The sequence below is a fragment of the Nelusetta ayraudi genome, unplaced genomic scaffold, assembly GCF_046127955.1.
Source record: "Nelusetta ayraudi isolate G7.1 ecotype Tasmania unplaced genomic scaffold, CSIRO-AGI_Nayr_v1 ptg000052l, whole genome shotgun sequence".
Taxonomy (NCBI): domain Eukaryota; kingdom Metazoa; phylum Chordata; class Actinopteri; order Tetraodontiformes; family Monacanthidae; genus Nelusetta; species Nelusetta ayraudi.
The window spans coordinates 4,032,159-4,048,609 of NW_027466102.1; the positions used below are offsets into that span (position 1 = coordinate 4,032,159).

General features: G+C 43.0%; 1 protein-coding gene across 3 annotated transcripts in view; it reads left to right on the top strand.

Moving 5' to 3' along the window:
• slc24a4b (solute carrier family 24 member 4b) overlaps window positions 1–15,016 on the top strand; it is a 41,666-nt gene extending 26,650 nt beyond the window's left edge. Inside the window, exons 10-17 of one of the 3 annotated variants that reach the window (XM_076037730.1) lie at window positions 1,419–1,567; window positions 4,999–5,168; window positions 5,697–5,832; window positions 7,152–7,318; window positions 9,016–9,130; window positions 10,182–10,294; window positions 10,915–10,980; window positions 13,042–15,016. In XM_076037730.1, the coding sequence (XP_075893845.1) occupies window positions 1,419–1,567; window positions 4,999–5,168; window positions 5,697–5,832; window positions 7,152–7,318; window positions 9,016–9,130; window positions 10,182–10,294; window positions 10,915–10,980; window positions 13,042–13,191 (1,066 nt within the window). In that variant the 3' untranslated portion in view covers window positions 13,192–15,016. Of the gene's footprint in view, window positions 1–1,418; window positions 1,568–4,998; window positions 5,169–5,690; window positions 5,833–7,151; window positions 7,319–9,015; window positions 9,131–10,181; window positions 10,295–10,914; window positions 10,981–13,041 lie in introns of all 3 variants that reach the window. The other 2 variants (XM_076037729.1, XM_076037731.1) reach the window with 2 other exon arrangements.
• The last annotated feature ends 1,435 nt before the right edge of the window (window positions 15,017–16,451 follow it).

Below are 16,451 nucleotides of genomic sequence, written 5' to 3' on the forward strand. Positions count from 1 at the left end.
ATGGAAGGGAAGTTTCCACTCAGAATTTCTACTCTTATAGTAAACAGTTCATTGTGTCGCGTCTTTCATTGACAAAGCCACCTGCAGGGCCCTCTGTCCTCTGCCTCGGTCGGAAATGGCCTCGCTCGCCTCTTTCCAGCCCGTAATGCCGACCGGGTCGCCCCCGCCGCGCCCCAGTCTCCTTCCAGCTGGTAATCTGCGACGCTCAGCGGCAGTCTGCTCGCTCGCTGCCATAAGAGTTTAATCCAGTGGCTAAGAGCAAAGGCTTAACGGGATCACTCCTCTCCTTTCTCATTTGGAGGAAGAGAAAGTGCTCGCCGTAGGACGTCCGCCTCCTAAAAATATCTCCGCAGTTTTCGGGCCGTTTCGGTTCAGAAATGGGGCCGAGTGGGTTTTAATACGGAGCGATCAGCGCTCTGAGGTCGACCTCCGGGGGCGGGGGGCGGGGGGGGGGCCCTCGCCGTGATGCGTTTGTTTGGAAAATCCGGTCGGGAATAGCATGAGCGCTGCCAATTTGGAGAAGGCATTAGAGCGGAGAGGAACGTGCAGAAAACAGCGCAAAAAAAAAAAAAAGCAGAGAAAATCCAGACTCACATTTGTTTTTGATTGCGTAACTTTAGTTTGAATCATTGTCAATAATTTATTTTTTTTTGAAGTTCCAGTGTGTCAAATTTGGCTTGATTTATGAATTTTATATTGATAAAAGCTTAATATACTGCCTATAAATGCATTAATAAAGTGTAGAATTGACCTACAATTAAAGTAATTTGGTTTTTTTCTACCCGTAGAATGATTCTCAAATATATGAGTATAACAATTTGGAACAATTTGTTTTATTACACACTTAATCGTTAAGTTTTGACGTCTCAAATAATCTCTCTTTTTTTTTTCTTTCTTTAATCCATTTTGAGTTGTGAGAAAGTGAAACTATCATTTCTATCGTCTCTACCACTAAAACAGTGATTCAGGACGGATAGCAGACAGGAATTCAGCGTGTTCAACGTTTCTCATCCATTCTCATGTAATCGCACTCAAAAGGTCCCGTTTTTCAGGCCTGTGCGGCTGAAAGCCTGCTGATTGGAATCTGGAGCATTTTTTTTTTTTTCTTTTCATCTTCTTTAACGCAGCAACATATTTCAGATATTCTTTTACATTTCCCCCCTGTCGTTAATGCCTGTTGCTGCTTATCTCCCCCAAAAAAGTAGGCCACCTCAACTGTATACACACACTCTACACAAATGTGGGTTTTTCCAGCTAATTAGCGCAACCGTTTCCAAGCCTGCTCGTCTTTGATCCGGCTGCTCGCACTCGCGCCCTCCCCCCCCTTTTTTTTTGCGAATGTAAATCTCTCACCTTTTTTTTTTTTTTTTGTCCCTTTTTATTTTAACTTGACGCTCTTGTTTCGTTCTCTGTTGCAGATTCAACTCTGCCATGCAGAGGTTGTTCATGGGGAAGTCCAAGAACGTGGCCAACGGTAACGCCGCAGCCAGCAGTGAGATGGAGGACGGTAATACTTGTTATGACTATGCTTGGGATGACGACCCGTCATGGCCTTTGCTCTCGACAGGTAAGGTTAATCAGACAGGCCGGGCGAACCCGAACACCTTCTGCGTGACTCAATCAGAGAATTCGGACTTGATTTGGCTGTGATCTTCCGGAGGACACTTCTCCTTTCACCTGGGTCCGTGGCTCCCTTCCTGCTTTCCACTGCTCAGCGTAACTTTGGAACGCTGCTTCGAGCCAACACTGTCCCCTGCTTCCTAGTTTCTCAAAGTTTGTAGTGGCACACTTTGGAATATTCTCATTTGCTTCCCTGCCGCCCCCCTGAAAAGCTAAATGAAAATGTGGTTATGGCTGAATTTGCACGGAATTCATGAAGAATTTGTCAGCTTAGACGTGTACAGCTTAGCAACGCATACAAGCGCTGTCATTCTGAGCTAGTGATGCATTTCTCATTGTGTTTGGAAACTTGCAATATGTCTTCTGCACAGACACTTTCTTCCATGTATCTGAACTACTTGGCGATTGCATCAGATTAAAGAAATTTAACATTTCATGAACAAATAATCCTCAAGCGAAAACATGAACCTCCTTATGATAGACCTCAAGCTAAATAGTGAAAATAATTCTAATGGAGATAAACTACATCTAGCCCTCCACCACCAGGGGGCGATTGAGACTTTTCATCGACTTATTCACTGTTCTAAAGCAGGCACTTTGCAGATCATTGTATGTTCATTTTGTTAAACATTAGCGTTTCTCGCTGCTATGGCTACGCTAAGCTAGTTTAGGGTTTTCAAATATAGCCGATGGAAATTAGTTCCAGGGCTAGCAGCGTTGCATTCTTTCGCCTTTTGCGCTAAATAACCACGTAAACTAAAATATTGTGCGACTTCACTTATGTCTGTATCCATCACCCACTGCCAGCTTGGAAGCAAACACACACTGTCCAGGGCGTCTGACACAACCAAACCTTCAGAGAAACTCAAGAAGCCACTGGACTTTAGTCATCGGCAAGATCCAGCTCATTACTTTCCCTCCTCACCTCCCCCCCCCTCATTATTAATATAAAGTCCCCCTTCATTAATTCCCTATATGCCTGATAAGCCCCCGCGTCCTCGGCGATAAGCCACTTTGAAAAGGAAAAGGCCCTTGGTTTTAATGAGGATATTCTTTAATCTCGCCTGGGGGACGCCTGTTGATGGCAGAGGACAGTTCTTGGCTCTCAAATTTCCCTTCCAAACGTGGAAATAATTAGCGCTTCGCTAAAGCTCACCTTTTTTTTTTCTTTCCTTCCCTTAAATGCCACGCTGAGGTATTTCCTCCCAGTTCTCTTCCTCCTTCGCTGTCTTTCAGAAACTAATCAGCGACATTTAACCCTTCTCACTTTGGCTGCCGCAGTGTTGACACGCCTGTCTGTTTAGCCTTACTAAACCACCTCTCGCTTGTGTGTGCCAGTTCTCTCTCTCTCCCCCCCCCCCTCTCTCCCCCTCTCTCTGTCTCCCTCCCTCTCTCTGCTCGCGTACTTTCCTGCTGTTGGTCTCCGGAGTGCCGAGCCGCGCGCTCCTGAAGTGGTAATGAATTTCACAAGGGGGAAATGTTTACGCCGTCTGCTGTTTACACCATTAATTTATGTGCATTCTTGCATGGATAAAGAGTCAAATTAAGGCTGCGTTAAGCAAATAAGTACACTGTGGAACTTTTTTTTTCTTTCTCTCTACTCCTCTCTGCTACTTGTAACTTGTCGAGAGCACAGTGTTCTAATAACCTACAAGTAAAGGACTTAAAGGTCCAGTGTGTAATATTTGGCTTGATTTATAATTTTTAAGTTGGTAAAAACTTAACATACTGCCCATAAATACATTAATAAAAGAGTATAATCGCACTGCAATAAAAGTAATTTGGTTTTCCTGCCCTTAGAACGGTTCACATAAATGTGCGAATATACATATAGCCGTGGTCTTACTCCCAATTAGCCACCGTCTTGTGCCCCCCATATTTCTAAGGAAGCCTGGTAGGGACAGTCCAGGCCACCTGACAGCTTTTGTCGCTATTAGAGTGACTGCTCGCATCTTCAAATAAACCAGTGAAGAAGAAGGTCGACGAGGTATCCAGGTCGGGGTGCGCAGGCCAAAGTAGCTCACTGGCATGCTCAGGAGGGGGAGGGAGAGTGAAAGACTCTCCAGTCTAAAATGTCACCACTTGATGTCGCCGTTTCTTCTTCAAAATGTCCAAATATTACACACTGAACCTTTAAAAATGGGGGGTCATTACCTGATGCGGTCAGAAACATGTTTGGCTAACATGCCAGTCAACCCCGGTGGCGGCTTGAGACATCAGAGCCATCAGAGGTCAATTTTTATGTCACGGGTTTCACTCCTCCTATAAATATTCACAAGCAGGGGTGCGGGGGCGACTTCAAAGCTCCACCAGGCAAGTCAGGAAAACTATTTGAAGCCGAACACAGAGCTCAGAGATCATGTCATGAAAGTAGCGGCGACCCCAGCTAGCGGTGCCAGACTCCTTTTACTTACCGTATGATGGGATGTGATGGCAACAAGCTGAATGTCCCACGTCTTTAACGTGTTTTTCTCCCCCTATTTCTGCTTAAGTTGGCAAAAAGTCTTCAGAGTTTATCGTAGGTGTACACGCATTCCCAGTTCAGAGAGGAAAACTCTGTGAGTGCCTATTTGTGCGTTAAGAGTCCAGCCGGAATTGACCCCTGCGCAGGGTTGTCGCAATGTTGTCCTTAGGCTGTGCGCTAGAGACTCAAACAGAACAAAACAGACATTCATTGAGTTTTTATTGTAAAAGGTGGGATTAATCCAGTGAGAGGAGGAGCTTTCTTGATGCTTGTAAAGTACTGTAATGTAATGTTCATTACAAGCAATCACAATAAATTGATTGAAATCCTTTGCTACTGAATAGTCAAAGCTGATGAGAAAATCTATTGCAATCAGATAAAACATATAAGGTTTAATGCTTATGTGTCCATTGTTTGAAAATATAAGCATAGAAAAAAAAGCTATGCTAAATTTCCCAGGTGCTCTTGAAATGGTTGACTTTCACCTTAACCAGTGTTTCAGCAAGATTTTGTGCTCGTTCAACTCTGTTCATTGTTTTTAAGAGTTAAAAAAAAACAAAAAACACAATGATGACATTGCAAAAAAAAAGCCACTGGCCACTTTTGTGTTGAGATGACAAGTGATTGACAGGCTGTGGTGTGAAGGTCGACGAGTCTGTGAAACAGGAAGTCAGTGGAGATGGAAGACATCTTGCCAGGTGCAGCTTGAACTGTGAGATTCTGATGCTCGCGCTCAGCATCCAGTCTTGTTTAAGACACAAAGTGTCTTTTGAAGTAGACAGTGACTCCTCTGTGCCTTTCTCTCACGCACTCTGGAGACACAACTTGTGCCGAAAAAAGATTTCTCTTCATGCCTAACATTTCGTTTAAGAATCTTTCATCTCTTGACCCCCCCGCGCCCTCTCCTCCACCAGTCAAGCCCAGCAAGGCTTACAGCCGCGGATCGGTGGTGATGGTGGATGAGATCATGAACGCCAGTCCCTCCAAGTTCAGGTTTCCGGAGGCCGGCCTCCGCGTCATGGTCACCAGCCACTTCGGACCCAAAACCCGCCTGCGCATGGCCAGTCGCCTCATCATAACAGAGGTACGGCTGCCGGTTGCTGCTTCCATGAAAGTGGCTCCGCTGCTCCTTTGATCGTTACGCTAGTCACAAAGGTAGCTAGGTTTTTAACATTAGCTTAAAGCTGTTGGCGGGGTGGGACCTTACCCAGCTTGCCTTATTGAACGTTTCCTGAAATTCACCTATTTCACACATCATGATTGAGAAAAGCTTTTAAAGTAAAAGTGAAATTTCCTGTCGCCGGTTGTCTCGTGTTATTTTGGGGGATTCTTTTCTACTTGGCTAAAACTAGCCAAAGCTACAGGGGCTAACTGTTTTTTCTTCTTCTTCTTGTTCACGGGTTTATAAGGGTGGGGGGGCAGCAATAATTATTTATTAGTACTTGCTGATTTTTGTCAAAAAAAAAAAAAAAAGAAGGAAACTTGAAAATCATAAAATTAATATGACTATTTTCGGTATATTTCAAGTTTGACCCTCAATATTCCAGGAAGTCGATGCAGAAGCATGCCCCCCGTGCCCCTTGACTTAGTTTCTTTCTCCTGAAAGCGCCAGAAGTTGGTCCAAGCCACCAATGGAGTGGAGACGCAAGTGATCGACGGGAAGGTGGAGATCGAGAACGGAAACGTGCCGGAGGACAAACCCAGCGAGACCCCAGAGAACGACACCATCTCGCCCTTTCACATTCCAAGTGTGTGATTTGTTGTTGTACATGATGAATACAATGTCATGTAGTTACATGCCATGGATGATGGTACCTCCTTGAGAATACCACACTCCTGATCAAATCTTTAGACCAATTAAGAAATTGCAAGAAATTGAATTTTGCGCTGCTGGATCCAAAGAAGATTCTACTTGGAGCTTCAAAATTCCAAAAAGAAGAAAAGGAAGCAAGAGACCAACATTTTTGAACAGGCAATTTATTGAAAACGGCAATTTAACTTAAATAGGCTGTTCATCAGCTGATCAGAAGTTTAAGACCATAGCACAAAAAAAACAACAACCCTGAAGCCCCCTCAAAGCAGAAATTAAAGGGTAAAAAAAAACACTCGGTAATGAGTTGCTCCACCATTCTTGTTGATCACTTCTAAAATTTGTTTGGGCATGCTTGATGCGAGCGTGTCTAGAAAGCTAGTGGGAAGGTCAAGGCCAAGTGGTGAAGATGGCTTCACCGAAGGCCTATTTTTGTTGCACCGTGGTCTGGTGGACCCTTGCAAAGTCCAAACGGGCAATTTTGTGGCGTTGAAGGAGACGTTGTTTTTGAAGCCCTTCCCTCGCTGATGCCGTCTGATGGTTCTTGGGCTGCAGTCAGCACCAGTAATGGCCTTAGTTTGGGTCGAGGATCGTACCATGTCTTGACGGACAGCCATTCGGATCTTTATTGTTCCGTAACCCCCAGGATCTTTTAAAAAAATTCTAAATGACTGTCTTATGGGGTCCGACCTCAGCAGCGATGGCACGTTGTGTGTTGCTGATGCAGCTCAACAATCCTACCGTGTTCTAAGACAGTGAGCTTTTTTGCCGTTGCCATCAAGAGATCTTGACAGAAAATGAAATTGGATTCCAAATTTTTGCACAGATTTTATCTTTTAAAGGCTGCGGTCTTAAACGTTTGATCAGCTGATGAACAACCTATTTCAGTTCAATTGTTTTTAAGCTCTACTTTGAACCTTCTTTAGATCCAGCAGTGCAATGCAAATTCTTACAATTTCTAAACTGGTCTTAAGGTTTTGATCAGGAGTGCACTGATCTTCGGCTTAAGCAAAACCGTCCAAATGGCCAAATCATTTTTTTTTCTCATGCCATAGGTGATTTGTTGCATTTCCCTGAAATTCAAAGTAGTTCAGTGTCAGTCGTTTACAGTGGATCTTCCCAGTTACTGCAATACACTTTAGTTTCAGCAGTATTTATCTGTACTTGTCATGCGACGGCTAACCGTGAAAATGTTTGGAATTTGAAGAGGCTCATTTTTTTTTTGTTGATCGATCTGTTTTTGTTTGTCCTCCGCAGGAAGTATCGGCAACAAGTTCAAGTGGCTGATCTCGTGGCCTCTGCTGCTGCTGCTCTTCTTCACCGTTCCAAACTGTGCCAAACCACGCTGGGAGAAATACTTCATGTTGTCCTTCCTCCTGTCCACCCTGTGGATCGCAATCTTCTCCTACTTCATGGTCTGGATGGTGAGTCGAGTCTTAATCGCCCTATTATTCAACAAAAAAACGAGTTGCAATCTTCTCCAAGACCTTTTCTCCTCAGAGTTGCATGGCAATGTTGCGTCTGGAGAGTTTTCTAGAGATGTGCATGAATTTTAACTTGAAGGTTTGGGTTTTTTTTTCATTCTTATTTTCAGCTGCTTCCATATTTAGCGGTTCAAGCTAATAATAATAAGCCCCTGGGTGCTTTGTTTGTGCCCTCCGCGGTGATCAAAACGCTCTCTGAGGACACCGTGGTGACAGCACACATCCTGGTGCTGAGTTTAGACTTGGTATTTAGCCGCTCGCATGACTTTAATTGTGGCAAACAGCAGATCTTTGTCTGCTGACCCAAACTACCCCCAAGAAGCTGAGCGTCACGCACAAAGTGATCACTAACCTCTTGAGGAGGTATCATTTCTTTTTTTATAGTGTGACTTGACAATCCTGATTAAAAGTTTCATTCGGCCGTGGGATACATCTTACATAACTGCCCAGTAAATAGACAAAAGAGAAATCTCAAGGCTTTAACAAAAGAAGGTGATTTGTGGGACGTTCACAGCGTGTCCAAGATCTTTGAAAAAGCTTCCGTTGTCGTTGTAAATGGCAGTGATTTTATTTTGAAGTGTTGTTGTTACCTTTTTTGTTTGTGCTTTTATTTTGAAAACTGCCAATTTCCTCTTTGCCGAAGAGGGTTTCGCTCCTGCCTCGGAAAGCAACATGCTCCATCTTACTTCAGAGTCGGAGCATCATCACGAAGTGACGACGCTAAAGGGTTAGCAGCGAAGCTAAAGGGTTAGCAGATTAAGTTCAAGTTGGCGCCCTTGGAAAGCGAAAGGAAGTTTTCACGGTGTCAAAACGTGAAGGGATGAGAGGAGAAGAAGAATTAAAGAACACCCCGTAAAAGCCCTGTGCGCTTGCGAGTATTTCCAAGTGGGCCGCTACAGTCGTCTTTTCTCTTCTTTCAACGTTCCAAGTTCTCACGCGTACCGCGGCATCGCTAACCTCCGAACCCAACTTCCCCTCTTTATCATCGGAGGAAGCTGATTGGCCAGCTGGAAAAAAAAAACACGTCTAATCAGATTATGTCAAGGTGGAGCTGCAAGAACTGGACTTACGAGTTTAACCGCAGAGTACTGAATTGTTTTCTCTGAACAGCGTGTTACAATTAACAATAACGTAATCCGATAAAGTAGTCAGCAGAAGTTTAGACGTGTTGTTGAGTTTGAAAATGACAGCTCTGCTGACATTCAGTTGGGAAAAATGTGCCCCACGTCTCAGAATCACTCAATGGTTTGTTTGTGGGTTTTTGTCATGCAGCAATTTGAGACTTGTTGGATTTGCGCTTGCGTGTTATTTAATGAAGTCGGTTCACTTGTGAAAAAACACCATCTCTGTCTTTATACGCCTTGTACATTTCATAATTCTGCAACAAATGACTGGTAATCAAAAGCGTGATGACTGCTTCTGTCTGGTGAAACACTTCCTCATTGCCGTGCTGAAAAATGTCTTGGCCACAGTAGATTGGCTCTGGTAGCTCAGACTGCAGTTGGAGCCTTCTTATTACTGCTTGTTAGTGTTGCATTTAAGCAAGCGGCTGCTGCCAGACATTTCATTTGATTTGGAATTCAATCAAGAAACGCTCTTTACTTGAGGCCTTAAACGCTCTGCTCACTCTCTTCCAGGTCACTATAATTGGCTTCACTCTCGGAATCCCTGATGTCATCATGGGCATCACTTTCCTGGCAGCCGGCACCAGCGTCCCAGACTGCATAGCCAGTCTCATCGTGGCCCGGCAAGGTATCCCTTCCCGTCTGGGGCAATTTTTAGATTGCGCTCTGGATTTATTACACGCCTAAAAGCCAGCGTCCCCATTATCATTGCTCGCCTGCATTCCATCAAGGCCTGTCGCCTGTAGATATGGTGTGCGCGCGGCGTACTTGGAGTTCTTGCTGAGATGCTACCCAGAGCTGAGGGCGAGGAGCTCCTCCCCCGAGGGCTGAACTCACAACGATGTTACATTTTAATGCGCGAAAACGGATCAATGTTTTTCTCCGCAAGTTCGCTCAGGGTCAGTTGCCGAGTCGGCCGAAACTTTGTTTTTTAAAGACAGACTCACGCCAGTGTTTTTGCCGTCCTCGTTTTATTTTTTTCTAACATTTGTCTGAAGGTGGAAAAAAAAACGTGTGCTAACTACCAATGACGGCAAAGACTAGCGCTTCTACTTTTACAACAACAGCTAGTTTTACTGCCTGTACTATTACTGTACTACTTGTACTCTCACTGCTGCGATACTAATATTACTATACTACTACGACCCGTACTATTTCTGTACTACAACTGTTATTTACACTATAATTACCACCACTATTATAATACGACTACTACTACCTTTACGATTAATGTACTACCAATATTACTGATACTACTCAAACTACTACTGTGTTTGATTGGAATTTTAACGTTGTCCCTTTATTTCCGCTTTTGTATGTAAAGGATTAAAAGTTCCAAGTTTTTCAAATAATACAGTATACAGTCCAGTGCCTTTTACCGTCGTAGAAGGTTTTAGTTCAAAACTTTCACTGGCTGTATTCAGAAAGTTTATGTTTTCATTTACAAGAACTCAGTAAAAAGTGGGGTGGCTATTACAGGGCCCAGGGCCTGGGGAGAACAGCGCAGAGCTGTTTATAGGCTCTACGCAGCCAAACAAGGTTTAGGCCCTTGTGGATATTGCAAATTGGAAAATACCTTTATTTATTTTTTGGGTAAAAAATACAATACGGCTCGCTGGAGCTGGATGCTTGAGACCAGCTTGCCTCAACTCAGAGCTTCCTTCCGTTTTTTGCCGCAGGTCTGGGAGACATGGCCGTGTCCAACACTATTGGGAGCAATGTGTTTGACATCCTGGTGGGCCTGGGCGTCCCCTGGGCACTGCAGACCATGTGTGTGAGCTACGGATCAGAGGTAGAGAACTTTTACCCTCAATGCATCTCATACACACACGTGCACACACACACACACAACACACAGCTATATACATACATACATATATGTATATATGTGTGTGTGTATGTATGTATATATATATATATATATATATGTATATATATATATATATATATATATATATATATATATGTATGTGTATACATATATATATGTATATATATATATGTATATATATATTAAGGGTGTCAAAGTTAACGCGTTAACTTTGCACTAACTAATGCATGAAATAAAAACTTGTAAAATATATTGATTTGCATATTATTTGTTTATATATTATGTCACATTCACCTTTTAAGTTGAATTGCAGAAATACAACACAATGCCCTTTCAGGATATTCTAATTTTCTGGGTAGTACCTGTATGTATGTATGTATGTATATATATATATGTGTGTGTGTGGGTGTGTGTATATATGTGTGTGTGTGTGTATATATGTATGTATTTGTTTATTTATATGTGGATATATGTCTGTATGTATATATGAAAAGCTCTTGAATTATTTGTGTCCGCCAGGGCTGCAGATGAGTCGTCCATCCTCATCTCTATTTCTCTCCCCTCGTCTCCTCCCCCTGCAGGTGATGATCAACAGCCGGGGTCTGCTGTACTCGGTGGTGCTCCTGCTCGGCTCTGTGGCCCTCACGGTGAGCAGCAACACTCCAGAGCCGCCGTCGCGTGCCTCCCTCGGCCGCTTTAATTCAGACAGACAACGTTCCCTCATCACGGCCGATGCCCTCTTATGCAATCAACGGGCGACACACTTACGTAACTGGTTCATCAAAATGTAAAATTTCAGCAGTTTCTTTGGGAATAACGGTCTGGTGCGGAGGCCTGATTGTTCTTATTCTTTTTTTTTTTTTTCTTTCTTGCCAAGCAACGGTGTCCAAACTGCAGTATGACAATAATCACAGACGGCTCTTTGTTCCAGTCTTTACCTAAAACCCAAACTATTACTCGTTCTTAGCGGCCGTATTTTGAATAACCAAAACAATCCTCATATGCACTTTATTCACAGGGGACTGTAGGTTTTCTCATTGTGACAAAAGAACAAAACCTGAACAGTGGACTCTGTTGTGTTCCGCACTGTGGTCAAATTGGCAGAAAATATGCGCATGAACTGCAATTTGCGGGAGATTGGCTGCAAATTTCACTGGCTGCACATACAGTAACGCGGTGGGCTTTCATCTCTTCACTCATGACCCCCCTCCCCCCTCCTCCTTTTAGCTTGACATTAAATTCAATTTTCGCTAAAGAAAAAAATATTTTTCTACAGCTGAAAAGCGACTTCTGCTAAAACAAGTATTGAAGAAGAAAAAGGAAGGTAACAGCAAAGACAAGGCTGCAGTCATGCTTTTCACTTTTCTACAATGACATTTTGAGAGCAGACAGACAGACCAAAGAGGCAACATCCTGTTCTCTTCCCTGCACTTCCTTCTTTCTCCACACCTTTCTTCAAGCAATAACGATTCCGGACAGCGACAGGAGTGACGCTCCTGTGTTGCCAGACAGATTTATCTACAGTTTTTCTCCCAACTTTGACACAAACAAAGTCAACTCACTGGACCAAACTTGCAGCTTGTATTTACTTGTGATGAACTGAGTTCTGCAAGAGCATCATCATCAGAAAGATTAGGGAATGACGTTGTTTGCCACCTGCTCTTGTCACAACACCTACGGTGACAAATAACGATCATGTGAGCACAAATATGCTCATAGTAAGCAGATGTTGTAAGTATTGAAGTAAAAGTACTTCGTTACTGTACTTAAGTAGATTATTCAGGTACTTCAGGTCATTTTCTGTACTTTTTCTGGCAGCTTTATACTTTCACTCCCTACATTTTTACACAAGTATTTGTACTGAATAGGCCTTGCATTTGGAACACATGCTTGTTGCTTTTGTGTTTAAAAGCCTTTAAAATAAACAAATTCAGGATCTTATTTTAGAGGGACATTATTTTACAGTACCTTGGCGTTGGTGTCACTGTTCAGTACGTTGTCAATATGGAGAAAAATACAAATATTGAACATGATGTTGGTTATTTTTCTATATTAAAAGTGTCAACATCAAATAATGGCTGTCATAACTATGACTGCTTACAGTTTGGTTATGCTACAGAAAACAAATATAGTATTGAGAGTACCAGAGCTGTTAAAAATGATCCAGATGACCAGAGACCTCTGGTCAGTTCAGTCCAGATTATTATCCCACAACTTTTTTTATTTTTGCAATATTAAGAATTAATGCATTGTTTCATTTGCCTTTTTTTTTTTTTTTTTTTTTTTTTTTACTAAAGTACATTTCAGAACCTCTACTTTCTTACTTTTACTTCAGTAAAGATGTTGAATCAGTATTTTTACAAGTTTTTATTATTTTTTTTTTATTGCAGATGTCAATATTTTTTACTGAAGTACAGATTGTGTGAGGTCGTGCTTTTCCCGACGTAAACAGAGTTGTCTCGTTGTCACACACCTCATATTCACGTGTCCACGCTGTTTGGCCAGTAGGGGTCGCCAGATACAGCAGTATACATCGTTGCATAATTGCTGTCTGTGAAAGCACGTGGGGGAGACGCACCTGAATGAATTACTGAATGATTGGCTCTAGAATTTGAACTTCAACTAGGGCAACACTGGCTCTGCTATCTGATATATCTGATACATCTGTGTGTGTGTGTTTCTGTGTGTGTTTCTGTTTCTGTGCACAGGTGCTGGGGATCCACCTGAACAAATGGAGGCTGGACTTGAAGCTGGGCATCTATGTCCTGGTCCTGTACGCCATCTTCCTCTGCATCTCCATCATGATCGAGTACAACGTGTTCACCTTCGTCAACCTGCCCATGTGCTTGGAGGACTGAGAGCGACAGACCTGGATACCAAAACCTCCACGCCACCATAGCAGCCCCTCAGCCCCCCCCTCCCCCCAACCCTGTCTTTTTCAATAAGACTGGACCTATCCGCTGGTCGTCCCTTTTGTCCCGTCCCAACTGACCGAAGACAAGGGCGGCCCCCCCCAACCCCAAACCCATCACCCCCACCGCCTCCATTACACGGTGCCAGTCCTCTGGATGCCCGCCATCTCGGGCATGGCGGCCCTGTTATTGCAGTAACGCCCCCTACTGTTGACCCCCTCCCCATCTCGCATGCCTGTAGATGTCGAGGGGGGGGGGCTATCCCTCTCACCCCTGTTGATTGTTGGTGTGGCCCCTGTAGATTTCCCACAAGATATCTCCAAAGCATTCTTTCTATCCACAAACCAAATCAGCCGGAGAGGTAGAGGAGGGGGAAAAAAACCCACTCCCAGGACTCTCACCAACCCCCCCACCCCCAACCCCCCCGTCGAGACTCTCCCTGAAGTCAGAACATGGCCCCCACTCGCCCCTTGACCCCCGGAGGAGGGCCTTGTCCTCGGCAGCTCCCCTCCTCCCCCCCGCCCCCCTGGCATTGCGTTTGGCATCAGGGATCAGATACTGTCAGTGCTTTCACTTGCCCTCTCCCACAACCCTCCCGCCAGCTCCCCTCGCCCACCTGCCTGATCGAATCTGAGTCGTTTCACCGACGAAACGGCAAAAAAAAGACAATTTCTTTTTTTTTTTTTTGTCAGGATGCATCACAGCCTGGATGGGGATTCTGCGAGGCTGTTTATGCACTCACAGCACGGCACAATGTAAACAACTCTCGTTTTTTTGTACGTCTTTTTCTTTTATTTGCCAATTTACGAAAAAAAAAAAAAAATCCGGTCCTGGGAAGCGAGGAGAACTCGTCGGAAAACGTGGGACGTTGCCCGTTGTTTTTTTGTTTTTGTTTGTTTGTTTGTTTGTTGTTTCCCGCCGAAACAAATTGCACACAGGGACGCTTCCCTCGCTCTCTGATGGAAGGAGATTCAACCACTTTCCCAGACACCGGCGGCGCTAACTCCGACGTCCTTTTTTCATCCTGTGATGTCTGTCACTTCCTTTTTGCACAATTACAGAAACAGGAAAAACCGGCTCGGGATCTGTGGTTTTCTTTTATTTTTTTTGCCATCGCCGGATGACTTTTGCTCATGTTTGAGACTGCAGCAGAGTGGCGATAGTGGGGGAATTAAGAAGAAAATAATGATAAATAATAATAATAATGCAAATGCACAGAAACCAGATGCTGTCTGCTATACCCCTCTCTGGCCTGTAGAGGGCACTGCAGCCTCTCTACCCAGGATAGGGGGCGCCAACCACAGTGGTTTTCAGGGAAAATCAGAGGGAGAACTCGAAGTGTTTCGTCACCGTGAAGGTCTCTGGATTGTTTTTTGTTTTTTTGTTTTTTTTGGGGGGGTGGGTGGGTTCCATGTAGATATTGCACTTTAATAGCCGTCCTCTCATTCTGAATCAACTAGTGCTTCCTTCTGTGCGTGTTTTTTTTAATTTTTTTTCAGTGTACATGTATCAGTGTGATTGTGCGTGTGTGGAGCAATGTATGCATGTGTGTGTGCGTGTGTGTGTATCTTAAAATCAACCTGGGGTCTCCGTAGACACCACAAGCACACCTGCCCACCATGAAGCAGTGCATGCTGGGACATTAAAACACAAGCAACTCCACAGCACAGCAAAAAAATAAGTAAGAGAGGGAAATAAAAGCTGCAGGCTGCTTGACATCTGCCATTGAAACAGTCTGATCCACTTGTATGTGTATGCATGTATGTATATATGTATGTGTATATAAACACACACATATATACACACAAACATATATATATGTATGTATGTATATATGTGTATATGTATACACACATATATATATATGTATACGTATATATATGTATACGTATATATACGTATACGTATATATGTGTGTATACGTATATATATATATGTATGTATATATGTATATGTATATATATATATATATATATATGTATATGTATATATGTATATGTATATATATATATATATATATGTATATGTATATATATATATGTATATATATATATATATATGTATATGTATATATATATATGTATATATGTATATATATATATATGTATATATGTATATGTATATATATATGTATATATGTATATGTATATATATATGTATACGTATATATACGTATACATATGTATACGTATATATATGTATACGTATATATACGTATACATATATATACGTATACATATGTATATATGTGTGTATACATATACACATATACATATATACATACATATATATGTGTATATATCTGTGTATATATATATATCTATATATATGTGTATATATATATACATATATATATATATATATATATATATATATATATATATATATATATATATGTATGTGTATGTATATATGTATGTATGTATATATGTATGTATATATATATATGTGTGTGTGTGTGTGTGTATATACATATATATATGTATATACACACATATATATATGTATACGTTTCATATATATATGAAAGGGGAAAAAAAACAGGCAGCTAGGAGCTACACTGCTATCCAGACATGTGATATGATGCAAAAATGCCCGTCAGGATTGTGCAAGTGTGGGGCAGAGACTGAAAGAAAAAATCCAAACACACACACACACACACCTACATACATACAAAACCCTATGGAATGAGTGAGTGATGGGAGTGTCTAAGTGTTACAAATATTCCTCTGCCACTTGCAGGCAGCGGGCAACTTGTATATGCAACCTCAAAAAAACTTTGAAGAGTATCTGTGACAGACGGCCCTCCCCCTCTCCTCCCTCCCACCCCTTCAAGGTCGCCATACAAAGACTGGGGGGGTCTGTCGCGGAGATGCGCCGTCGGTTTGTCTTGTAGTACTTGATGTGTGAGCTCACAGGTGTGCGGCGGCGGCCGTGGAAGCGAAAGCCCGACGGACGGACGGACGGGCGGGCGTGTCGGGGGAGGGGAGTCTGGCGTTTCCCTCCCTTCTTTCTCCACTTGTCTTGTCCTCTCTTGCACAAGGGCATTAAACTCTCCACCAAAAACCCCCAGAGGCTGAGCAAGCGGAGGGTGGGATTCCTGGCCTTCCACCGTCGTCTGGACTTCACAGAGGACCTTGATGAAATGTGGATTTTTTTTGAAGTCTGGACCCCCCTCGACCCTTTCCACCCCCCTGACTCCCGTC